The 26,450-nt window shown below is 43.4% G+C and overlaps 1 protein-coding gene across 1 annotated transcript; it reads right to left on the reverse strand.

Annotated features, from left to right (window-relative positions):
- Positions 1 to 1,850: 1,850 nt before the first annotated feature.
- LOC117050451 (solute carrier family 2, facilitated glucose transporter member 5-like) lies at positions 1,851 to 21,456 on the reverse strand. Its single transcript, XM_033156116.1, has 11 exons — positions 21,325 to 21,456; positions 19,847 to 19,942; positions 19,095 to 19,287; positions 16,841 to 16,993; positions 15,628 to 15,753; positions 12,482 to 12,669; positions 8,252 to 8,362; positions 5,886 to 5,987; positions 4,094 to 4,169; positions 2,285 to 2,412; positions 1,851 to 2,062 (listed from the first exon to the last, which is right to left on the reverse strand). The coding sequence occupies exons 1-11, from the start codon at positions 21,454 to 21,456 to the stop codon at positions 1,889 to 1,891; spliced, it is 1,479 nt and encodes a 492-aa protein (XP_033012007.1). The 3' UTR covers positions 1,851 to 1,888.
- Between the last annotated feature and the right edge of the window lie 4,994 nt (positions 21,457 to 26,450).

Here is a 26,450-nt window from a genome sequence, read left to right on the forward strand (position 1 = left end):
AAGCAGCAAAGTAGGCCCTCTTCACTGCTTTCACCACCATGCAATGGGCACCATTATGTGCTCTAAGCTTGTGTTGTTTCATCTTTGCAGCAATTGTTAGGCCTCCTGTGCCCCAGCTGTTGCCTGCACTATTCCATGTAGGGTATACCAGTAAGTATACCAAGGAGTCAAATATGCTCCACCATCCTTAAGGATTACACTCAGAAGCTATCATATCTATGTCCTTATGGTCACTATCCTATAGCGAGATGAGGGCCTAAGTTCAACACACTGGAAAGATCAACCAGAGCATTAGATCTTCCCAGTGGGTAGGCTATCCTCATGGGTATGGGAAGGTCTGAGGGCTCCCTAACTACTTCTTCTTCTTCTTCTTCTTCTTCTTCTTCTTCTTCTTCTTCTTCTTCTTCTTCTTCTTCTTCTTCTTCTTCTTCTTCTTCTTCTTCTTCTTCTTCTTCTCCTCCTCCTCCTCCTCCTCCTCCTCCTCCTCCTCCTCCTCCTCCTCCTCTTAACTTTGTCCACTGCCATAATACCACAGAACCAATCCTCAATACCTTGTCACTATCATGTAGGCTTGCCAAATACTCTCTATAGGAATCCAACTACTGATCCAGTTTGCTAGACATTTTCAATCAATATGTCCCTTTCATAGACACCTCTGTGATGATGATGGCATTAAAAAATTAAAATGAAAAGGAGGAAAAAGGAGTTGTCTCTTACTGGTTTTAAAATGTTATTGAAGGTTCCTATGAGCAACTAGAGGGACCCAGGTGGCGCTGTGGGTTAAACCACAGAGTCTAGGGCTTGCTGATCAGAAGGTTGGCGGTTCGAATCCCTGCCACGGGATAAGCTCCTGTTGCTCGGTCCCAGCTCCTGCCCACCTAGCAATTCGAAAGCATGTCAAAGTGCAAGTAGATAAATAGGCACCGCTCCAGCGGGAAGGTAAACGGCGTTTCCGTTCGCTGCTCTGGCTCACCAGAAGCGGCTTTGTCATGCTGGCCACATGACCCGGAAGCTGTCTGCGGACAAACGCCGGCTCCCTCGGCCTATAGAGCGAGATGAGCGCCGCAACCCCAGAGTCGGACACAACTGGACCTGATGGTCAGGGGTCCCTTTACCCTTTTAGGAGCAACTAGCTAGAAGTGGGTCTCCCTGGCACAGCAAGCATGGAAATCAATGAAACAAGTCCCTCTGGGAATGACAGGTCTTAAAGACAGTAATAGCTTTCCAATGGATTAATATGGGCATTGGGTCATTTATGTACCACTTCTGAAACTGGAGCTATTTCATTTGGCATACTGTAGGTGATGCCCCTTTCGATCACCTCTTGGAGAAGTATGGGCATGGGGGCACCCTACCCTAGAGGAGACTTCAGTGCTGTTAAAAGTAGCAGCTAGGTGCTGGGATGAGAAACAGGCAATTTTTTTTCACCCCAAGGTGGTGCTGTGGTGATGAACGAAGTGGTGATCATAGCCTATGTGATGGGCTGTCATTCAGGATGAATTGCGAGCCTCTGCAGTAACTACATGTCTGTAATAAATAAGTAAAGGCAACAAAGATGTAGCCTGTTCTGGAGTGGAATTTAATTTGGCCCAGCCAAAATACTGCTCACAAGACATTCACACAAAAAATACTGGAAGGGTGGCAGCTGTTGGGGTATTTGTCTGTTGCCTTCCTGAAATGTGACCACTTTCATGGGATGTTCAGACCACTTTCATGGGGTGTTCAGACAAAACGGAAAACTGCAACATCATCATTGCCATTCAGTTTAAGAGTAACCATAAGAACTCTCTTGGAATATTTTTTTTTATTTCTTTTTAAAAAAAAACAAAACAAAAAACAAACACCTATTTAATAAATGAACAAACTGCATATGCTGCTTATCAAGTTTCTACTTGGGTGACGGCATCTTGAAATGTACCCTCCTGGGATTCCGGCTGGTCACTTTCCCCCTGATGTCCACAAAGGTTCTGTTTCTGGTTTCTGGAATGAACTTGAATATATAAATAAAGATGGCGAAGCCGAATGGACAGAAAAAGATTAAGCTGTAGGGCCCAATATGTATCTAGAGATGAGAAAAATGGGGGCAGGGAAGGAGAGAAAGAGGCAGACATGAGTGTAATGTAGAGCTCTATCAATCATTATCTATCTATCTATCTATCTATCTATCTATCTATCTATCTATCCATCCATAACACCCATATATCCTTCTTGGCTCCACCCAGCTCCACTAATTACTTGGGGGGAGGGAGATAATGGTTGTAAAATTACCTTCAAAATCGCTCACCTCTATGTAAAGGAGAATCAGTCCTATGATTAAGCTTAGGAGCCAATGCAAAAATTGTGCAATCACAGTGGCCGAAGATCGTGATGACTGAAGGAAGAGCTCCACTACAAGCACAGTTGGAAGTGGACCTTGGTGGATAGAAAGGATTCCAGGAATTTAATACTCCCCCACCCTTGAAAATGGATCATTCCTAGTTATTGTTTTGCTTGATTCAATTTATTATTGCTTCCAGTGAGACATCTCAGATCAGTTTCACAGTAAAAGCAGCCACAATAAAAAACAACTAAAGACAATCCTGTAATTTCAAAACCAATACAGGTGCATATTAGGATAAAGATCTCCACTTAAAAGGCTTGGTTAAAAAGGAAGGATTTCAAAAGGTGCCAAAAACACAACCAACCTTGCTGATGAGTGATGGGAGAGGATACCAAAGGCAAGGTGGCACCACACTCAAGGTCAGATTCGGACATCCTATGGAACAGACCTCCTGGTATTTGCAATAGGTCCCTACCTTCAAAGCACAGTTGTTGATGGGTATATAAGGAGTGAGATGATCTCTTAGGCATTCTTATCTCAAGCTGTATGGGACTTTGCACACCAGGACCAACAGCTTGAACTTAGCTTTGTAGCTAAACAACAGCCATTGTAATCCCATTAGTAGCAGTGTAACAGGGTAGTGAAAGACTGCACCAGTGACCAGTTGGGGCATTACTTATTATGCTAGTTGAAGGTTCCAGCCCAACCTCATTGGTAGCCTGGGAAAGAATGCATTGCAGTAATCCATCCTAGAGGTTTTCAGCAAATGGATGGCATGGGCCCACAATATTTGGCAGGGTTCAAACTCAGTTTGCTGATCCTTATCTGGACCTCTACTGAGTCAAGGTGCCAGTGCAGGGCTTGCAGACTTCTCCTGATAAAGATGTTACAGAGAAATAGAGATTGGGTATCATTACTGCACTGATGACAGCTCTTCCCAAATCTGCTAATGACTATTCCCACAATGGATTCATAGGGAATCAGCATGGAGGAAAATATGGTACCCTGCAGGATGTCAGAGCACAATTAGCAGGGGACTTAGAGATAATCACCCAGGGCTCTGAAACAGGAGTATTAGAACCACTGTAAAAGAATGTCTCCAGTGGCCATCTCACCAAGTCATACCTCCGTCAATGTTATCAAATGCTACCAAAATGTCAAGTGAAAATAACCACCTGTGCTCTAACTGTCCTCTGTGTCATTGCCTTGTCTTTACTTATCTGGTATACCAAAGTGTAGAATGGCATCTTCTGCACCGGAGAGGACAGGGTGGAGGGTACATCATGAGCAACTCAATTTACTACCTGCTCGGGCTGATGCCAGGTGCTGGCTCTCATGACTAGCTCCAAGATGAAGGAGCTTACTACTGACTGAGATGGGTGTCCTATGAATTGCAGCAACTCCTCCCTCTCCATAACCCCCCAACACCTGCAGCCTGTGCTCATGCAACACTGTGTATCTTGACGGGCACATTTGGATGTGATCAGGTTCTCCTACCTCACCCACCCAGGTCTCAGCAACACATGTCACATGAACAACCTTATCCACATTCAAGTTAAATATAACTCAGGTTGCCACAGAACACACAGCAGGCAGGCAACCATGAATCTCTCTATGTGAGGAGTGCAACATTAATAGTAACTCCCTAGGCTTCTATGGTGAATTACCACCTCCCCATAGCTGTGTGCCTTTCTATCATGATCACTTACATTGATCACTTATTCATCTCTCCCCCATCATCTAAAGAGCTCAACACATCATCTAAGCACTTACCTGGCCCAATGGCATGTGCAAAAAGGAATATGCAGATTAAGATTATGCTGAAATACCCCATATCTGAGATGACACTCTGTTGGAGAAAGTAGACTGTATTTCAGCTATGTACTTGTGATATTGTCAGGTGTCCTTTATTTCATAAAAGTTATGTACTGCTTGATTGTTCCTTGATATACCTCAAAGTGCATAAAAAGGTAAAGGATCCCTGGACAGTTAAGTCCAGTCAAAGAAGAAGTGTTTGGATTTGATATCCTGCTTTATCACTACCCGAAGGAGTCTCAAAGAGGCTAACATTCTCCTTCCCCTTCCTCCCCCACAACAAACACTCTGTGAGGTGAGTAGGGCTGAGAGACTTCAAAGAAGTGTGACTAGCCGAAGGTCACCCAGCAGCTGCATGTGGAGGAGCGGAGACACGAACCTGGTCCCCCAGGTTATGAGTCTATTGCTCTTAACAACTACACCACACATAGGTGACTATGGGGTGCATCGCTCATCTCGCTTCAGGCCGAGGGAGCTGGTATTTATCCAGACAGCTTTCTAGGTCATGTGGCCAGCATGACATAGTACTGATGCTGCTAGACTATAATCCATATCATCCCTAACCATTGATCATGCTGGTTGGGGCTGCCGGGATGTGGGCCGCATGCGTGCCTCTGGCGCACAATTTCCGCTCACATCCCAGGGCAAAGTTGCAACCAGGAGCAGCTACTTCCAGGTTAGCGGAGCTTGTAAGCCGGAGTGTGCACAACCAGAGGCACCACTGTAATGTTCACAGGGTGGAGACTATGCTCATTCTTATACATTCATAGAAACATAGGACCTTGAGTCCCCAAGACTGGAAGTTTTTAAGCAGAGTTGAGATGGCTATTTGTCATGGAGGCTTCAGCTCAGATTCATTCATTGCAGAGGGTTGGACTAGCTGACCCTCGGGGTCCCTTCCAACTCCATGATTTTACCTCCTTCCTCACTGCTAAACAACAGAGGTGTTTGAAGCACCAACCAACAGTACAGCCATTTCAAATCACCTCAGCTTGTATACATAATTCTGGAAAAAGGAAATGTTCTGATGCCTCTACTGCCAGCTTCCCCACTTGCTTTGGAGCTGTTACATAGAATCATCGAGTTGGAAGAGACCACAAGGGCCATCCAGTCCAACCCCCTGCCAAGCTGGAAACACCATCAACGCATTCCTGACAGATGGCTGTCAAGCCTCCGCTTCAAGACCTCCAAAGAAGGAGACTCCACCACACTCCTTGGCAGAAAATTCCACTGTCGAACAGCTCTTACTGCCAGGAAGTTCTTCCTAATGTTTAGGTGGAATCTTATTTCTTGTAGTTTGAATCCATTGCCCCGTGTCTGCTTCTCTGGAGCAGCAGAAAACCTTTCTCCCTCCTCTATATGACATCCTTTGATATATTTGAACATGGCTATCATATCACCCCTTAACCTTCTCTTCTCCAGGCTAAACATACCCAGCTCCCTAAGCCGTTCCTCATAAGGCATCGTTTCCATGCCTTTGACCATTTTGGTTGCCCTCCTCTGGACACGTTCCAGCTTGTCAGTATCCTTCTTGAACTGTGGTGCCCAGAACTGGACACAGCATTCCAGGTGAGGTCTGACCAGAGCGGAATACAGTGGTAGTATTACATCCCTTGATCTAGATGCTATACTCCTATTGATGCAGCCCAGAATTGCATTGATGCAGCCCAGAAGTGCATGTTACATGGGACGCGGGCTACAGGACAGCCCATTTAGCAATTCTCAGCTCTAAATGCCACTAGTTACAAACCTGCAATTCCATGGCCATGGTTAACAGGACACAGATGAAACTGCTCACCCCAAAGCCAATGAGAAGCAAAAACTTGCGCCCCTTATAATCAGTAACAAAAATCTAAAGAATGTAAAGACAAAGGATGAGATCCTGTGCATCAAAATTGGTTACTTTATGTCTGTTCCTGTACAACTGGTGGAAAGCATTAATAAAGATAAAATTACCAAGCATATAGAGGAATAAGACATGTTGAAGAGTCATCTACAGGTGAAACTAAAAAAAAAATTAGAATATCGTGGGAAAGTCCATTTATGTAAGCAATTGTTTTCATTAGCTACTGGAGTTTAATATATGAGATAGACTCACGACATGCAAAGCGAGATATGTCAAGCCTTTGCTTGTTATAATTGTGATGATTATGGCACGCAGCTGATGAAAACCCCAAAGTTGAGATTGTGAATTTGGGGTTCTCATCAGCTGTATGCCATAATCATCACAATTATAACAAATAAAGGCTTGACATATCTCGCTTTGCATGTCGTGAGTCTATCTCATATATTAGTTTCACCTTTTAAGTTGAATTACTGAAAGAAATGAACCTTTCCACGATATTCTAATTTTTCAAGTTTCACCTGTATTTTGCTTCTCTAAAGGTAGGTCCTGTTATACTAGTATTTTAGAGTTTCTTCTTATTTTTTAGTGAATGTCTGTGTAAGAAAGTTATGAATTGCAAGGGCCAGTCTGGTTGATACCCTGTGCCCATTCCAAACCCATGATTCTATTATTGGGGGGGGGGAGCAGAATCAGAAATGCAGATCAAAGTGTAGAGAGCACACAGCAACACAGAAACATATTGGGGTGTTTTTTTAAAAAAAATAATAATAATCAGGGCAACTCTTAAGTCCACATACAAGTTTACATTAAGCAAGAATCCACATAAAAACAACAGTGCAGTGAGTGTTTGCCACAACTGTGTGTGTGCATGTGTGTCAAGGATCTTAAATAAGAAGGGCTTGAATGAAAGCTTTTGCATACCTACTCAAAGAACTGGGGACGTACAGTAAAGTAAGTGTGCAGAGATGGTTTAGTCTCCAGATGTTGTTGGACTACAACTCTTATCAGCCTCAGCCAGAATGTTCAGTTGTTATTATTAATAATAAATAATAATATTTTTGATTTATACCCTGCCTTTCCCGATTTAAAAACCGGGCTCAGGGCGGCTAACAGCAAATATAAAACATTGATTAAAAACAACTTTTAAAAAATAGCTTAAAAACAGCATAAAATACAACATAAATGTCAATAAAATTCAAAAAATTCAGGGTCATTTTTTGGGGGGACAAAACCCAGTTCAGTAAACAACAAGTGATTGTCAGGGCTAACTGGCCAAGTTGGTCCTGCTAGGGCCACCAAGGAGACCAGGAAAGAGTTTAAATGTGGGGTCCCAGAAGGTTTTCTTCATAGAAAAAGGGAAGGGGAAAGGGAATGGAGGATCAGGCTAATTCAAATTGAAGGCCAGGTGGAATAGCTCTGTCTTACAGGCCCTGCGGAAGGAGATCAAGTCCTGCAGGACCCTAGTCTCATGGGACAGAGCATTCCACCAGGTCAGAGCCATCACTGAAAAAGCCCTGGCCCTGGTGGAGGGTAATCTGGCTTCTTTAGGGCCTGAGACCCTTAAGCTATTATTATTCATGGACCTTAGGATCTTCTGCGGGACATACCAGGAGAGGCAGCCCCATAAGTATTGAGAATGATAGGAGTTATAATCTATCAAATTCAGGAGAGCACCATGTTAACTATCCTGGGTGTACAGATTGCAGTCTTTCGGACATATCTGTACCGCAGTCCAAAACTGGTGTAGCACTAATTTCCTTTTCCATCTTTGGGAAGCATAATTCTGTGGTAGTGGGACAGAGGTGAGGCACATTCTCCTTAGAAAACAGAAGGAACAAAGGTAAGATTCCTTGCTCTCACCAACTCAACTTTTGTTTAAATGAAAATTTCAAATTCTAAACTAATTTGCAAATTGATTTAAAAAAAAAAAAAACAACAACACCAATTTGGACAGCTTCCAAGAAGCCAGGTTGTATATGCTAATATGTAGGACTGCTCTTCAAAATAATACTCAGACAACTCATGTTAAACCTATAGTTCTGGTGAAACAAAATAGAAAATTCTTTCCAGTAGCACCTTGGAGACCAACTGAATTTGTTCTTGGTATGAGCTTTCGTGTGCATGCACACTTCTTCAGATGCACACTTCTTCAGTTCTGGTGGTTTTTTATGAAAGGGGGAGACACCTAAATTGGCACAAAATAGTTATAAAAGATTGCACGCATTTCCAAGATCTAGAAGGTTAGCAAGAAAGAGGTAGAAGATGCTTACCCCAATTATGATTGAGATGCATATATAAGTGGTGGTTGCTATTTTCGCAAATCGGGATGAATATATCCCCATATTTATATTTCTGAGGTTTCTCTCTGCATAATAGTATGCCTGGAAAAAGATGCATACCATTACAAGTCTTATATGAATTGAAGAAAAAGGATGTTGACCAGGGGCGTAGCAAGGTAAATTGGTACCCGGGGGCAAAACATGGGAAAGGCATGGGAAGGTCAGGTGGTACCCAGTGCGGAAAATTTCTTGTCAACCCCCCACATTTTTTTTTATGTTATTTCATATTTTCTTACAAAGGAATAATAACAAGTAATAATAATTTTTTTAAAAAAACCTTTTATTTATATCCCACCCTCCCCGGCCAAAGTCGGGCTCAGGGTGGCTAACATCAGATACATAACATTGGTATAAAATCCAACAATAATTAAATTACCTCCTAAAAACATCTCAGAATCAAATTAAAGTCTGATTAGATGGCTTTCCACAGGGTTAGGGTTGGGAACAGTAAGTGTTCTCTGAACTGAAACTTCAGCCTCCATGACATAGGAAAACAACCAAGTGAACAGCTATTTTGGTGGAGGAGGGTCAAGATATTAACCGATATGCATGAAATTTCATATATTCCTTGATAATTTGTCACCCCATCCATTATGGAACCCGGGGAGGCCCGCCCCCCTTGCTACGCCCCTGATGTTGACAAAGATACATAATTGATCTGATTATGCAGGACTCTTTTCGTGTTTTGCACTGAACTTTGGATATCAGCTGCCCCTAGTCCGGGGATCGGGAACCCGCGGCTCCGGAGCCGCATGCGGCTCCCCGGGACCCCTGCTGTGGCTCCCCGCGGTCGCAAAATGGTGACTCCCCGGCGAGGCTGAGAAAGGAGGGGATGGAGCCAGGAGGTGGCGACGCGGGAGGGCGATGGGCTTTGACCTGCCTCCGGCCAGGATGGGACAAAGGACAGAGGCCGGGGGCGGGGTCAAGGCCCAGGTAAAAGCGGCAGAGCCGCCAGATTTCCCCCCTTTTCGTTTCTCTCCCGCGGGTTCAGGAACGTCCAGGATCCAGGAGCTCCGCATTGCAGGTATGTAGTCCTGGATCGGGCCTGATGGCACAGGGAGAGCCCCAGGATCGGGCCGCATGGCGGCCGAAAGGAGGGCGGCGGGCGCGATGCGCAGCCGCCGCTGCTGTTGCTGGGGGGCTTCCCGTTGGGCCTGGTTGCCGGCGGGAGCCCCCGGGGATCGGGCCGCATGGCGGCCGAAAGGAGGGCGGCGGGCGCGATGTGCAGCCGCCGCTGCTGTTGCTGGGGGGCTTCCCACTGGGCCTGGCTGCCGGCGGGAGCCCCCGGGGATCGGGCCGCATGGCGGCCGAAAGGAGGGCGGCGGGCGCGATGCGCAGCCGCCGCTGCTGTTGCTGGGGGGCTTCCCGCTGGGCCTGGTTGCCGGCGGGAGCCCCCGGGGATCGGGCCGCATGGCGGCCGAAAGGAGGGCGGCGGGCGCGATGCGCAGCCGCCGCTGCTGTTGCTGGGGGGCTTCCCGCTGGGCCTGGCAGGCTGCGGGAGCCCCCGGGGATCGGGCCGCTTGGTGGCCGAAGGGATGGCGGCGGGGCGCCACCCCCGTGGAAAGGGAGACCCCGACCCCCCCTACTTTATTTCTTTTCTTTTTTAAAAAAAACTATTTTAAAAATATTTTTTATTACTAATTCCCCCCCATATCTTTTCTTTTTTTCCTTCCCCCCCAAACCTGTTTTTTGCTTTGTGGCTTTTTGCCTTGCTCTCCCACATCCCCCCCCTCTTTTTCTTCCTCCCCTCCTTTTTTAATCCAAGGGGGGAAATCCCATTTTTAAAACAAACAAACAAACGAACGAAAAACAAACAAATACCCCCCACAGCTGCTGCAGCCACTCTATTTGAATTTTTATTATTACCCTTTTCTCCCTCTATCCCCCCTTTTTCTTTTCTCTTCCCCTTTTGTTTTTGTTTTCAAAAAAAGGAAAAAGAAGAAAAAGATTTCCCCCCTTTATTTTTATTTTTTAAACTACTACATATTTTTAATAGATATTCTCCCCACCCCACCCCCAATTTATATTTTTTCCACCCCACTTTTCCATTCTCACCCCCATCTGTTTTCTACCCCGTCTCTTCCTTTCTCTCTTTCCCTTTGTGTCCCTCCCTCTCCCTTTCTAAACCAAATTCCCCCCCTTTTTCTTTCTTTCTTAGTTCGCTTGTCAACCTATCTTAGAGGGGGAAGCCCTCTCTCCCACCCCACCCCCAAAAACAACTTTGAGTTGAACCCCAAAAAACGGGGGTAGATCACTGCTGAAAGTAGATCACAGTTTCTTGGGAGTTGGCCACCCCTGGTATAAGACATGTAACTAGAATAAAAATTTTAAAAAACCAAGGAAATAATTGTAATAAAGCACTGCTATAATTATATATAATTTCCCTAAAATTTTGGTTTCATTCGCCTTTCCGTGCTGAAATGTCACAACCTGAACGACCATGGCTTGCACCCCCCCCCCCAGTTTTGATCCTGGGTACGCCCCTGAGTCAATGCAAAAAAGTAAAAACTTATTCTTGTTGTTTTTACTGATTATACTTTGCATTGGCTCCTATACGTTATTTATTATTATTGCATTAAGGTAAGAAACAATATATGCAGCGTTATATTTGTTTTAAATGTCGCAATGGTTTTGCGGCTCCCAGTTGTTGTTTTTTCCTTTGGAAACGGGTCCAAGTGGCTCTTTTCGTCTCAAAGGTTGCAGACCCCTGCCCTAGTCCATAGCTGTCAACTTTTCCCTTTTCTTGCGAGGAATCCTATTTGGAATGAGGGAATTTCCCATAAAAAGGAGGGAAAGTTGACAGCTATGTCCTAGTCTAGCATGATCTCTATAATTGTCTTGACTCTTTAAGTAACATGTCCTATGCTTCAGAGCTGCAATTTTCCTGGCATCTCCGTCCATTTCCAAATTTCCCCCAGTCTGCTGGATAGGTAATCTTGGCATGCAAATTCACATCTCCCTATAGAAAGAATTTCTTCCAATTTTATTCTACATATATTTCAATATGTAAATAATAATAAAATTTCATTGATTGACTTCCAACGCTTATGCTGCACTTCCTATAAAATTTTAAACAAAAATTGGATCTGTTATTCCATATTCTTTTTTTCCCATCGAATCCCACATAAATAATCAAATCACTAAATTTTCTGGATCTCTCACAAGTCTACTCTAAACACAACCAAAATCTTGTATTTGATCCTTGTCTGCATAAACAATCATTTAAACATTCCCATTGTTTCTGAATTATGCCTTTTGGTTTTTGTCGTATTAAATCAGTTAACTTTGCTAATTCCAAATATTCGCATAATTTATTTAACCATTCCTCTTTGGTTGGGATGTAGTTTCCTTTCCAGTGGAAAGAGTATCCCTTTCTTTCAGCAACTGTCCCTCTTCCATTCGAGAGCATGCATGCAACCTTTCGCCTGTGTCCAAGCCTTGCTGATTCAAGTAATTATTATTTAATAAGAGCATTTCAGCTCTGCATCAGTATTATAGATTGGTAATGTTAGCTTGTAGTTTGTAATGTTTTAATGCTATTTATAACCTTATTAACCTACTCTTATTTTTATCTGCAAGCTGCCTTGAGTTTCATCAGGGGAAAAGGCAGAGTATAAATGGACACCCACACCCACCCACACGCCACCAACAATTTGTTGCACCATCCAACAGATTAGCTCCACCACTTGGCTTGGATTTTTGAATTATTGAAAAGTTAACGAGAACACAATTCACATTTAAGAAACCATGCCACTCAATAACCCTGCATGACTCGCCATTCAGGATTACCCCAATGACCTCAACACTCTTTACTTCTGGAACCTTTACTCCCTGGCAATGCCATCTTTCCTGTAGAGCAACACCATTTACTTGGGCAGCGGTGGGAAATCTGCAGCCCACCATGTGTTTTTGGACAAGAACTCCCATTATCCCTGACCACTCTTCGCCAATGAGAGCCCATCAATACCTACAAGCCTACAGTTTCCCTCTCCCTGTGTTACAGAGTTTCATATTTCTAACACTTGGAGAAGCACCTGAAAAAACAGAACAGGGGCAAAGAATGTGGCTATCCATAGAGACAAAGAGTGCTAGCTGGTATGGCAGCCTCTAAATTTTATGTACAACAGGGGCCTTCATTTCACCTAGCTCAACCTTCCTTACCACACTGATGCCATCGAACTGTTGTCCAATCATCAAGACAATTATGGCAATGACTTGCCTTCGCAGTTTTTTGGAATATAGCAGTTTAAGAGGTTTCATGTTCTTTTCTGACTTTTCAACAATGTCCTCCTGATGGAGCTCTTCAATCTCATCCTCCACATCATTTCTGTTCCTTAGTTTCTTCAGTGCTGCATTAAGAATAGAGGCAGAGAGGATCAGACTTCAAAAGAGGTACTTTCTAAAAGAAGAAGAAAGGAAGAGGCTGGTAACAAAGGAAAAGTTGGATGAAGGAAGTCAAGAGGGTGAAATCTTTCCAGAATGCTTGGGAGCCATTGAATGCCATAAATATAGAAGTCAGAATGCTCACTCCAGAGCAGTAAATATACCACCAAGGTCAAGAGGATGCCTCTGTGGTGAATGAATAGGAAGCAATTCAAAGCCAAAAAAACAAAAAAAAAAAAAACAAAAGGTTTGTTTTGGAAAATAGAAGTCATATCCAAATAAGAAAAACAAAAACAGTACAGAAGCTTTAGCAAAAGAAAGGCAGGGAGGCATAAACAGAATTTGAGCAGCATATTACTAAAATAATAAGAATTAAGAATAATAGAAAATTATGGGGGAAAGAGGTCATCACTCCAAGGGAGAAGAACTATATCCCTTAGAAGGGGTCCATTCTTTGGGGGGGTAAGAACTGATATATTTTTTGCTGAATAAACACCTCCATAATCCAAATACAATTAAATTATTAGGCAACAAAGATAGCTAATGATTTGCCTGCCCAGTGCAAAGGCTGCAGAAGACAGAACATCTGGAATGCCTGGTAGAAAGTTCTGAGGAGGAGCATTGGTCATAGTGCATGTTATTATCAAATATATTATTTCCTTTACTTTGAAACATGGGATTTGTTTGAAACATGAGGGAGGCTTGACTGCCCTGGAGTCCTTGCCCTCTTGCAAGGTCAACAAAGATGATGAAATCTCTAGTTACCTTGAGGATTTGTCATTGTGGCCGAAATGTTTTGTCAGCTGAGGATTCCTTCATGTCTGAGTAGTGGAAACCCTCATACAAAACAAAAAAAAACCCAGTGCCTTGATGACTATGTGGGTATAAAGTGCCTTTATAAAGTCCTACAAATTCCAAAGCATTTGGGCCATCACTCTAAAGGCCTCATTTCTTGCAGAAATTGTTATTTTGCTCTCCATGTTGTTGTAATGTGAAAAGGAGCCAGATTAGAAAAGTGCTACATTCATTTATGTTAACATAACAAAGTAAGTAGATCCATGATCAATCAGTCCAAATGCTTATCATTATGGTTATCTTAACACCTGTTCATAGAAGACTGGAAAGAATCATCGAATCATCAAATCATCGAATCATAGAGTTGGAAGAGACCACAAGGGCCATCCAGTCCAACCCCCTGCCGAGCAGGAAACACCATCAAAGCATTCCTGACCATTAAATATAAAATTATCAAGCATGTAGAAGAACAAGTTTTGCTGAAGCAGAAGCAACATGGCTCCTGCAAAGGGTAAGTCCTGTCTCACCTTTTAGAGTTGTTTTAGAATGTCAGCAAGCTTACAGAGGTGATCAATTGGCACTGTGAACTTCTGAGAAGCTTTTGGCAAAGCACCACACCTAAGATTCCTGAATAAGCATCACAGCAGTGAGATAAAGAGGACAGGTCCTCTTCTTGACCAGAAACTGGTTAAGAAACAGGATCAGAAAGTAGGAATAAATGGACTCCCAATGGACAGATGTAGAAGTTCCCCCACTGGCTCGGCACCTAGTGCAGCAGAACCTAAATCTATGATGGCGAAGTGCAATGGGGGGCAGGCAAAGGATCTCAATTTGATCCTTTTACATGGTTTTGTATGTTCTGTGGCATTTTATTCATTGCGATTTGCTCTTTATTGATTATAGATTGGTAATTCTTTATTGTGGTTGATAAGTGTAAACTATTTAATTATTATTATTTGTTGATGTTTAATTTTATTGATTACTATTAGACTCTGATGGATTGTTGAATGCTGCTTTGTTTGATATAAATTGCTTATTTTAAAGTTTAAAAAAGGTAAAGGACCCCTGACAGTTAATAATAATAATAATAATAATTTATTTATACCCCACCCTCCCCAGCCAAGACCAGGCTTAGGGCGGCTAACTCCAAATATAAATACAGTAAAAACAAAACAAAACAAACAAGAAACCCAAACAAACAGTTGATTAAAATATAAGTTAAGTCCAGTTGCAAGTGACCCTTGGGGTTGGAGCACTCATCTCGCTTTACTGGCCGAGGGAGCCGACATTTGTCCACAGACAGTTTTTCCGGGTCATGTGGCCAGCACGTCTAAGCCGCTTCTGGCAATACCAGAGCAGCGCACGTAAAGGCCGTTTACCTTCCCACCAGAGTGGTACCTATTTATCTACTTTCACTTTGATGTGCTTTCGAACTGCTGGGTTGGCAGGAGCTGGGACTGAGCAACAGGAGCTCACCCCGTCATGGGGATTTGAATTGCCGACCTTCTGATCAGCAAGCCCTAGGCTCAGTGGTTTAGACCACAGTGTTACCCGCGTCCCTTATTAATATAATTTTTAAAAAGTTATTATGACTTTTAATATTGGATCAGATTGTTACTATTAACGTTTGATGTTTTATTATGTTTTTATATGTGTTGGAAGTTGCTCAGAGTAGCTTGGGCAACCCAGTCAGGGTAGGTTATAAATACAACAACAACAACAACAACAACAACAACAACAACAACAACAACAACATCATAGCTGGCTCCAGAAAGACTGTCCATCTTTCCATCACCCTGGCCCAATTTTACATTTTATATCATTGATTTGCTTTGGTATTTAAACACTGGAAACTGCCTTGGGTGCCCTGGCAGAAAGCTACTAACTATACAAATGCAATAAATAAATTTATGTATACAACAAATGAACATTTACATCACATGTTTTTCATACTTCTCATGTGTAGCTCTTCTGAAATGGATGTTAGTGGCTCTTATGACTGACAGCGTAGGAATAACAAGAATGCTAGAATGGCGAGACCTTATGTGACTAGCCAATAGTGGGTGACATTGCACAGCTATGTAGGGTGCTCCCACTTAGAGGTCCCAGAGCAATTCAACAAATCGTACCTTGCCTTGAGCTTTCTTCATCCTTCTTCTGAATGAGTAGGTACCGAGGGCTTTCAGGTAAGAAGGGCAGTAGAGGCAACTGAAGCAATGGCATAACGCCAAAAAGTTTTATCAGAATTGGGAAGCCTGTGGAAGGAGATAGTACAAAGATAAGGTGAAGAAACAGCTGTGCTTCATCTGATGCTATCTACCATATGTTTGAAAAGGGGGCTTGTTTGTTGGTTGGTCATTCTGTTCTCTGTGGGTTTGGATGCCTTTCAAGACATGCCAGATGTCATTTTGTACCCCGCCCATCTGGCCGGGTCTCCCCAGCCACTCTGGGTAGTTTCCAACAAATATTAAAATACATTAAACTATCACAGATTAAAAACTTCCCTAAACAGGGCTGCCTTCAGGTGTTTTCTAAATGTCAGGTAGTTGTTTATTCCCTTGACCTCTGATGGGAGGGTGTTCCATAGGGCGGGTGCCACTACTGAGAAGGCCCTCTGCCTGGTTCCCTGTAGCTTTGCTTCTCGCAGTGAGGGAACTACCAGAAGGCCCTCGGCGCTGGATCTCAGTGTCCGGGCTGAATGATGGGGGTGGAGACACTCCTTCAGGTATACAGGACCGAGGCCATTTAGGGCTTTAAAGGTCAGCACCAACACTTTGAATTATGCTCGGAAACTGACTGGGAGCCAATGTAGATCTCTCAGGACCAGTGTTATGTGGTCCCGACGGCCACTCCCAGTCACCAGTCTAGCTGCCGCATTCTGGATTAACTGCAGTTTCCGGGTCACCTTCAAAGGTAGCCTCACGTAGAGTGCATTGCAGTAGTCCAAGTGGGAGATAACTAGAACATGTACCACTCTGGCGAGACAGTCTGCGGGCAGGTAGGGTCTCAGCCTGAGTACGAGATGGAGCTGGTATACAGCTGCCCTGGACACAGAATTAACCTGTACCTCCATGGACAGCTGTGAGTCCAAAATGACTCCCAGGCTGTGCACCTGGTCCTTCAGGGGCACAGTTACCCCATTCATGACCAGGAAGTACCAGAAACTTACTTACTTACTTACTTACTTACTTACTTACTTACTTATTTTAAAAGCAAGCACATCCAAAAACCATTGTGGTTTTTAAATGGATCGTGTTATCTACAAAACTGGTTTCCACAAATTCCTGGGCAGCACTACCCGCTGCTGTATTATAAGGCAAAGAATTGATGTCACTGAATTACCGTTTCCAGTCCCCAAGACGTCTTGAAGACAAAGTATCTGAGCCACGAGGAAACCAAAAAAATAAAACAGATGGTATGTCATGATGATGCCTCCCCTTAGGCTTCTAGGGGAGATCTCCCCAAGATACAGAGGGCCAACACAGAAGCATATTCCTGGTTAGATAGAAATTCAAATGGTAATACACAACATGCATGTGACATGATTTATTAAGGATTGTATTATTAAGGATAGTAAATGACTATGCAAATCATCCTATCAGCACAATGTGGGCAACTGAACATTTTCCAATTGTCTTCCTCCCATGATGCCCCAGCAAGGGTTTTCCTATAGTTTTTTTTTTTTTTTTTCAATCCTCCAGAATAGATTTGGGAATGCTGTGTGTTGCACATAATAGGAGGAAATTGGGGAAGGTCCCTTTGCACCCATGAGAGGGACTCTTGGAATGAGTTCAAGGGCAAAAAGGGATACGTGGAATAATGGTAATCATCTCTTCATTGAGAAGGCAACAACTTATTATCTTTGGTTTCAGCTAGGACTTGCTCCAGGGCAACATCTCCAAAAGGTTTAGTGCCTACAAATGTCAAAGAGGTTAAACCTGTACACAAGGAACCTCCCAGTCAGTTAGCCAGAGGTGTCTACTTGTGACCATTCCAGCAGCCATTGCATGAGAGGAGGACTGGGCAGAGTCCACAGATGAGTCAGAGATGAATGCAAAGACATGGGAAGGTTTTAGAAGTGGTTTCTGGATTCTGTCAGGGTCCTGAGTTGGATAGCCTAGAACATCTTCAATTGAAAATAGCACTGCCTTGGGGGGGGGGGGAACAGAGGTGGAGACTGAGGCTCTAATAGCAAATGTACAAGCTTCATGTGCACATTTCAGAGCAAAATCTGGTGAAATTGCCTTTTTAACCTGCTGTAGCCAAGAGGAGAGCAAATTGCTGTAAAAGGACTTGCTGAGAAGGAGGAAAATTATCAAAGTGGGCTAACTGAATGGGATGCAAAAGGAATTGTTGCTGAGGATAAACCAACTGGGGCACTGAAGCAGCAAACCTCGAGTGGGGGGATGGTGGTCAGATATAAACTGTGCATGTGAGAGAGGGGTGCTGTCTAATGGATCCCACAGCATTGGTACAGGCAGTCATAGACTCCTGGGAAAACTGCTTCGTGAAAGGATTTATCTCACCCACAACAGCACAAAGGCTGCAAGGACCTATCATCCTGCTCCTTTTCAGGTGCCAAATTTCACTGTTCCTGATCCAATCAGCTGAATGGCACAAATTGCAGGCTGACCTCTGACCGGATGTCCTTAACCTTTTGAAAATATAAGGCACTAAATCCAGGACCCTGACTCACCTGTGCTTATTCCAGAGCAGAGACGTGTAAAGATGATGTATTCATGATTATGTATTGAAAGTGAGAAAGCCATCACAACAGCAAATATAATGGTTGTAAAGTTAGTTACGAACAATGCAGCTTTCCTGAAAAGATAGTGAAATGGAGCAGTGAGGTAGGGAATATATTGTACCATTTAAAGAGCCAAGGAGAGGAGGTACTATGGAACTGCAAGGGAGTCCTCAGGGTTGATGTTGTTGTTGCTGCTGTTGCTGCTGTTGCTGCTGCTGTTGTTTTGGGGTGTTTTGTTTTGTTTTTTGTTTTTTGTTTGTTTTTGGACAATTGCTTTTGGTTGTCATTGTTTGCAGAAGGGAGAAAGAACTACACAAGGCACCAAAACTCCTACAACCAAATCAGATATCTCAAAGATTGCAGGACACACTGAATTTCCACAAGGGCTAGAAAACTAATATTTGTCACTATGCTAGGCAAGTTTTGTTAGTCGGGGAAACTGGTGAGAGAGTCTGGGATCTTCTTAATGGAGGCATGTGCTCCACTACAGACCTGGAAAAATCTTTAGGTGCCTGCCCTAGGTACATAATTGAACGAAACAACATTGAAAGGGTGATCTTGAATGCAGAAGGCATGTACCCACCTCCTAAAAACAAAGCTTCATTAGCTACCATTAGGTCTCCAGGGCCCTAACTAGATCCTATTGTGTTTTTGACTGCTACATATCCCTCCATGAAATGTCTAACAATTGTTCAATGTGATCTGACAAATACCTGTGCATTTTTATATCTCTGAAATCCCACCCTATTGCTTGAATGAGCAAGAGGAATGATAATGTTGTTGTATCTTTATCAGATGTTGCCCGGGGTTAGAGGGGCTGTGGTCAGTAACATTCCCCCATCACCACACCCTGCCATACTAGCTCATGTAGATCACAAGTCTCAAGTTTATCTCTATACCTGCCAAATCTATCTAACAACCAACCAGCAGGAATGGTCGCAAAGGAGGCTCCGAGTGGAAATATAGTCACGGTGATAGACAGAAGGGTAATCTGAAAATCTGCTTCTTCAGGTCTCGTTATGTTATAGAAGCTAGGCAGGAGCTAGGAGAAAAGCACATAATGATTAGGACCTCACCACACATCACATGGCAAAAAACCTGGAGAGCTTGGGACTTAGCTGAAATCCAAGGGGGCCATGGCCAGCCAGTGCATACAATGAGCTACATGGCCTATCTCCAACAATAATAACAGTAATAGTGTTATTATTTATACCCTGCCTATCTGGTTTCCCCAGCACCTCTGGGTAGCGTCCAGCACATATAAAAACATAATAAAAGGTCAAACATTAAAAACGTCCTAATACAGGGTGCCTTTAGATTCATTCTAAAAGTTGTATAGTTCTTTATCTCCTTGACACCTGACTGGAGGGTGTTCCACAGTGAAGGCACCACTGCCGAGAAGGCCCTTTGCCTGGTTCCCTGTAGCTTCACTTCTTGCAATGAGGGAACCACCAGAATGACCTTGGAACTGGACCTCAGTGTCTGGGCTGAGCTATGGGGGTGGAGACGCTCCTTCTAGTATATTGGACTGAGGCCCTTGCTTTTTGAAGGGCCAAAAGCCTTTGCTTTTTGAAGCCATCTGTGCTGTAGCGCCATCTTACCCCAATAGTGTTGTAGAGTACCCACAGATTGTAGCCATGCTGCACAGATATGAGACAGGAAGCAACTGTTACCAGAATCAGCACCATGGACAGGTCCTACAGGAAAGAGCAGCGAATACTGGGATGAGACTGTACATTGTTAATTAAGTATACTTACTACTAAAAAGATCCTAAATGGAAAGACAGAATAAATATATAGGTCTGACACCTGGACATTGCTTCATAAATGCTTTTTTTGTACTAACTGTTAGCTGAGTTCTCTGGGTGGTTTCCAACCTCATTAAAATTCAAAATACTACAAAATTAGAAACAAAGAAAAATATTAAATCTAAACAATACAAATAGCCATGATGTAGACACTGCCTGGAGACTTTCTCTAGGGAGAACATTTCATGAAGGGGGCTCCACCTCTTAAAAAGCCCTTTCTCTCATCACTTGCCTCCGAAGGGCCAGTTAGCATAGCAAGGAGCAGGTGGGTACCTATGGAAGTGGGAGAAGGCAATATTGCATACCAAACCTTTTCCTTTACTTTACTTTTAATGGACTGGTTCTATTTCACCACAATGCTAAGCTGAGTCCTGCTTAATTTCTGTAGTCCTTTATTGCTAGGCACCACACCCTTAATAGGTATAAAAAAAATTCTTCCGGTAGCACCTTAGAGACCAACTAAGTTTGTTCTTGGTATGAGCTTTCATGTGCATGCACACTTCTTCAGGTGTCTAAGGTGCTACTGGGAGGAATTTTTTATTTTTTATTTTGTTTTGACTACAGCAGACCAACACGGCTACCTACCGGTAACTGTAACTCAATAGATATGTTACCTATGCAATACAGATATCAGATGGTAACCTTTATTGTGATTAGTTCAAGCTACACCCCTATCTTGAAGATCTATGACTTTCTAGGTCGAGGAGGCGACCTAATGCCCAGAGGTGCCTATTCTTTGGAATAGATATATTGACCGTTCTACGTTAAAAATGCTCAACTGGTAATCAAAACCACCTACATAGAAGGATAGAATTGGAAGGGATCTTGAAGATAATCTAGTCCAACCCCCTGTCAGTGTTCAACTGTCATAGGCATATGGCTGCATGAGGCAGGTGTGTTGAACTGTAGCTGGCTGAACTGATGCTGGAGTAAGTCCTAGAAAATGGTATTCTGGGGGTGTGGGGGATGTGTAATCAGAATGGATTTAGGTTCAATCTTAACCATGTTAAGCTTGGTCATGTGACCTGGGAACACAGCATAGAACACTATTTTAAAGTTTTGTTTTACCTCTGCCAGGCTTAAGCAGAGCAGCACTAGCCCCACTGGTTAATGGAGTCTGGTTCCGGTGTAAATTTATGCTGGCTTAATTTAAATCAACTTGCTCATTGTGCATAGGATTACTCCTTTAGTGACTGATGAATCCTTTTTATCCATGGGGGTTTTTTTTTTTTTTTGGTAGTTGATTGACAAAGCACTCCACTCTCACTCACCCCTTTCTTGGTTGCTGCATTGCCTACACTCTTCTTGCTATTCCCGGGTTCTTGAAAAGTGGATTGGACAAAATCCTCGGAGTTCACCCCTCTCTGGATTTCTGCATCAGCTTTCTCATCTCCTTGGTCCATGTTTTCTTGTGTAAGAGTCAGAAAACACACTCACCTGTTGGGGAATAAGAGAGTTCTTTTGACTTACCATATTTTCCAGCATCTAGTTCCAGATTGATAACTTGAAGTTCTTCCTTTTAGCCCAAACCATTGAAAACAACAAAACGACAACAACAACAACCTAACCTAACCTAAGGGTCATCACCAGTGGTGTAATGGAGGAGGAGGGGGACAGGGGATTGCAGCTTGGGGACTTCTTCAAAGCAGAAGTGTTTGTGTCATCTGGCAAATGCACCAGGATAACTGATGAAAGTGAATGAGGTGATGTTTGTGATGGGTATCTTAGAGAAAATCGGTAAATAGAAAATAATCAAGTGGCTGCAGAGTACTTTGATAAGGTTTCGTCTTCATATAACACTCTACATTTCCACCCATTCCCACCACCCTTCTGAGCAATACCCCTCCCCACTCCCTCACTATAAGGATCTGGTGACTTCTGTTTCAGTGTATCTGAAGAAGTGTGCATGCACACGAAAGCTCATACCAGGAACAAACTCAGTTGGTCTCTAAGGTGCTACTAGAAAGAATTTTCGATTTTGTTTTGACTCTACATTTTAACACTTCTTTGCAAGCTTGTTTGCATTTATAATGAAAAGCAAAAATTTGTACTTTTTGTGGTTGAGTGTATTTTGAATGAGCTCAGTGCGTTGTAGAAGCTGAATATCCATAGGAGTTCTGTCATGCAGCTGTTAATAAACTGAGTACTGCTACCTGCATTTTTGGAGTCTCCTTGGGGACATGAGTATGGATCTGCCATAATGAGCACCTGCACTTCAAAATTTACCACTATACTGGTCACCACCAAATCACTGGTATTGAAAGATCATGGGAGATAACTTCTTTAGTCCTTGAACATTTGTCTCCTTTAACATATGCAGTTGTACCTTGGAAGTTGAGCAGAATCAGTTTTGGAAGTCCGTTTGACTTCCAAAACATTCAAAAACCAAAGTGTAGCTTCTGATTAGCTGCAGGAAGCCCTTGCAGCCAATCAGAAGGCATAGAAGTCCCGTCGGATACTAGGCTTCCAAAATTACTTTGCAAACCAGAACACTCACTTCCGAGTTTGCGGCGTTCGGGAGCTTAAACGTTCGAGAACTAAGCTGTTTGAAAAAAACAAGGTACGACTGTATTGACATAATTTCAGACAGAAGCTGGAGAAAGTACAGGAGCTCCCCATGACACTGAATGTATAAAGAACCACAGAAATAGGTACGGATGGAATCTCTTTATGGGCAATCTCCCCACCCAATGCAGAATAGTCACCATGGAAGGATTCAAGGATGAATAAGCAAGAATCCACAAATGTGTATGCCCAAACATCACCAACCCCCACTGCCTGCTATGTGCAGAAGACAAGACAAAACTTCCTTGGATCAAATAAGGCCACAGCTTTATTGATTATTGATGTAAGAGTTTTGACATGGGGATTGGATATAACCATTTTCACCCAGCCTCCCTGCTGAATGTGTTGATTATTGGGGTCAACCCTAAAGTGGTGATGTCCTATGATTTGTATCAAGAAGGAACACCCCCCGCTGGGCCACCATGTTGAGGATTGCTACAGCCCTCACTTGGTTGTCTGGATAGAAGCAGCTTTGCAGGGGCAGGCAGAAGATACAGCCTTCCGTCAACCATGACTAAAGCTTACCCAATGCTTAAACCACCAAACTTTTGATGATTGCTAGGAGGTAGATAAAACCCACCTGACAAGGCTAATTGGTCCAAGGGGAGATTCCTGCCTGGGCCTAAATATGGTGGCCAACAATGTCCACAGCGAGTTCAAATGCACCACAATAATGACAACAACATAAAGTGAGTGAGTGAGTGAGTGAGTGAGATATTCGACAAGGAAACTGTGTTCAGGAGCAGGGGTAAAGGTAAAGGTAAAGGGACCCCTGACCGTTAGGTCCAGTCGTGTCCGACTCTGGGGTTGCGGCACTCATTTCGTTTTACTAGCCGAGGGAGCCGACGTACAGCTTCTGGGTCATGTGGCCAGCATGACTAAGCCACTTCTGGTGAACCAGAGCATCACATGGAAATGCCGCGTTTACCTTCCCGCTGGAGCGGTACCTATTTATCTACTTGCACTTTGTGATTTCGAATTGCTAGGTGGGCAGGAGCAGGGACCGAGCAACAGGAGCTCACCCCATCATGGGGATTCGAACTGCTGACCTTCTGATTGGCAAGCCCTAGGCTCTGTGGTTTAACCCACAGCACCTAGGAGCAGGGGTAGGCCACCTTTAAATACTAGACAAGTGAACCCAAGTGAAACCTGCTGGCCTTAGTAGGCCAATTCAGCAGGCACACCTAGAATCTGACCTCCTAGCCAGCATGGAGGACCAATTGGCTCCTCACTGGCCACGAGACGCCTATATGCAGACACTCCATGGTGGATCACACCAGGCGAGGTGCTGTTGCCCCTCAATGCCACCATACCAATGGGGGGGGTAAGTGGAATTATGTGCACAAGTGTCGCTACCCCCTGCTGCCCAATATGTGGAGAAGAAACAGACAAAACAAATACTTCTTACCATAGTGATCCCAGACTGGTGAGGAGGGAGGACAGAGTCAATCCTATTTTTATTTTTTTAAAAGCACTCGGAACTCTGTTGGTGTTGCGAGAGCCAATCAGGGGAAGGATGTCAGAAGGTTCCAATAAGCTGTTGACAGTTGGGAGCTGAGATGATCCAAGCTTTCTCCTTACAAAGGAGACTGCTCTATGGTCGTATTCTCACAATAATTTAACTTGGAATAGTTGCTGGGGCGATAGAATTAGAATTCTGTTTCTTGATGAATCAGAAAAAAAGTAAATTGTATTTTTTTGTAGGCACTAATAGGATGGCTCTGTTCAGATCTTCTGGCTTCCGGTGTTAGAATTCCAAGAGTTGTAGATAAAATGAAATAAACGATGAGCTTACCAGATCTTTCCTTTCCTCCTTTGGTATTATTGGTTTATTTTGGGCTGTTCTGTATTAACGTAGCTCTTCCCCAAGCCTATTGGACCCCCCCCCATTGCTGTTGTGATTCAAATTACATGTCCCTGCCATCCAAACCTGTTGTCAGGTTTGGATGGCACGCGTACTTGTATGGGAAAGGGAAAGTACACAGAGGATTTTATAATCATATAATTAGGAAATCGTTTCGAGAATTTGGGAAAGGTACAGAGATATAATCGAGCAAAAAACACCTTGTTGGTTATCACCAATTGAGGCATCGCTGCTCAAGCCGCTTTGCAAAAAAGAAAAATGGCCTACATACAGGGACTTATTGAGAGATGAAGGAGGTAAATGGAAATTAAAAGATTATGATGAAATAAAAGGATATGTTCAGAGTTGGCTACATTACAGGCAACTACATGGCAGATAATAAAAAAGGGTTCAGTTATACAACTTCAAGATTCCAAAAAGAGGTGGTAGAGGGGGAGGAGAAACTGTTGAAAAAAGCTTACAGTATTTTGTTAGAATGGGAAGCGAAAGAGGAGGAGGTTAAATCATTGATGATTAAATGGGCACAAGATTTTGGACATAATATGCAATTTGAAGAATGGGAAAGACAGTGGAAAGTAGACTTGAAGTTTACAGATTGTTTCCTTTGTACACAGTGATTATGCATCATCTTGGTTCCCAACTGTCAACAGTTTCTTCTAGAACCTTCCAACATCCTCTCCCGATTGGCTTCCGCAGCGCTGCTAAGAGTTCCATTTGCCTTATTCCAAAAGAATTTGGGGTGTGGCTCAATTATCCTTCAACTCGCCGGTAATAAAAAAAAGTGACTGTAAGTTTTAGTGTTTTTTTGGCTGCTCACCTTCAAATATATCTATCAAAACTCCCCTGCAGAGGTTGGGGTGACTACCACTAGACAAATTTCAACTCTACCCAGTTCTGTGGGTCTTTATATTTTGAAGCCGGCCCCAAGAGGTCTGGATGTAAGATAGGACCAGACTATGTGTATGTCAGGGACTGGGCAGAGGAGGAATGGTGGAGGCTGCCTCCTTGTCCTGACCCTTCCAGGGAGGAGGAAGAGGAAGACAGTATTGATTTACAACAGGGGTTTGAGGGAGGTCGCAGCTCAGAGGCAGATGAGGGGGGAAGCTGTGAAATCATAGGAGAGCTGGAACAACACCCAGCTGACACGTTGTCATTAGAATGCATTCCAGACCCTCCATCTCCCAGAACCTGGCGAGCCTTAAAAGTAGGAGAGCAAAGACAGAGGGCACCTAGCAGCACCCGTAGAAGAGATGATGAGAATGACAAGTGAGGAAGTGGAAGAGACAGGGGGTCAATGCCATTATCCAATATGCTGGGTTTTATAGCCTCTCTCTGTAAAGATTGAAATAAAAAGGACGGTAAGAAACTTTTCCTTGTCTTTATGCTTTCCTGGGCCACCAGCCAGGAGATGCGGCCAGCATCCTGACAATGTAGTTTCATTATATCTGGGGGAGAGGCTTTGGATGGAAGCTATTGCCCAATTTCTGAACACTTTGCATTCTGGAGCATTTATTGGTAAACCCCCCCCCCCCCAGTAGGCAGAGGAGTGTATCTGCCATGGATTGGAAATGTTACTATGCTTTTCCCGCCTTTCATTTGTGCTTGGTATTTTGGACTTGCCATTTGTTAATTTGAGGTTTTCTAGGATATTTAAGATTTCTAGGCAGGATGGCATACCCATCTTGTTGGGTCCCAAAATAGCTTCCAGCTATTAAGGAGGGTGTCATCCCATTTGGTGAGATGTTCACCTCTTTGAGAATACATATCCCAGCTAAGAAGAAAATGATTTAGAGGGGAGAATGCATAAAGTTCTTGCTTCGCCCACGCCTTTGGCTAATTAAACAATCTATGGACATAATCAAGAACAATGGCAATAGCAGCACATGAACTCTCTACAGCTTCGGACTTTGTTGAAATGTTCAAATAATCAGTGTTCAAGGACCAAAGCAATTCCTTCCCACAATATTT

The sequence above is a fragment of the Lacerta agilis genome, chromosome 7, assembly GCF_009819535.1.
Source record: "Lacerta agilis isolate rLacAgi1 chromosome 7, rLacAgi1.pri, whole genome shotgun sequence".
Classification (NCBI taxonomy): Eukaryota; Metazoa; Chordata; class Lepidosauria; order Squamata; family Lacertidae; genus Lacerta; species Lacerta agilis.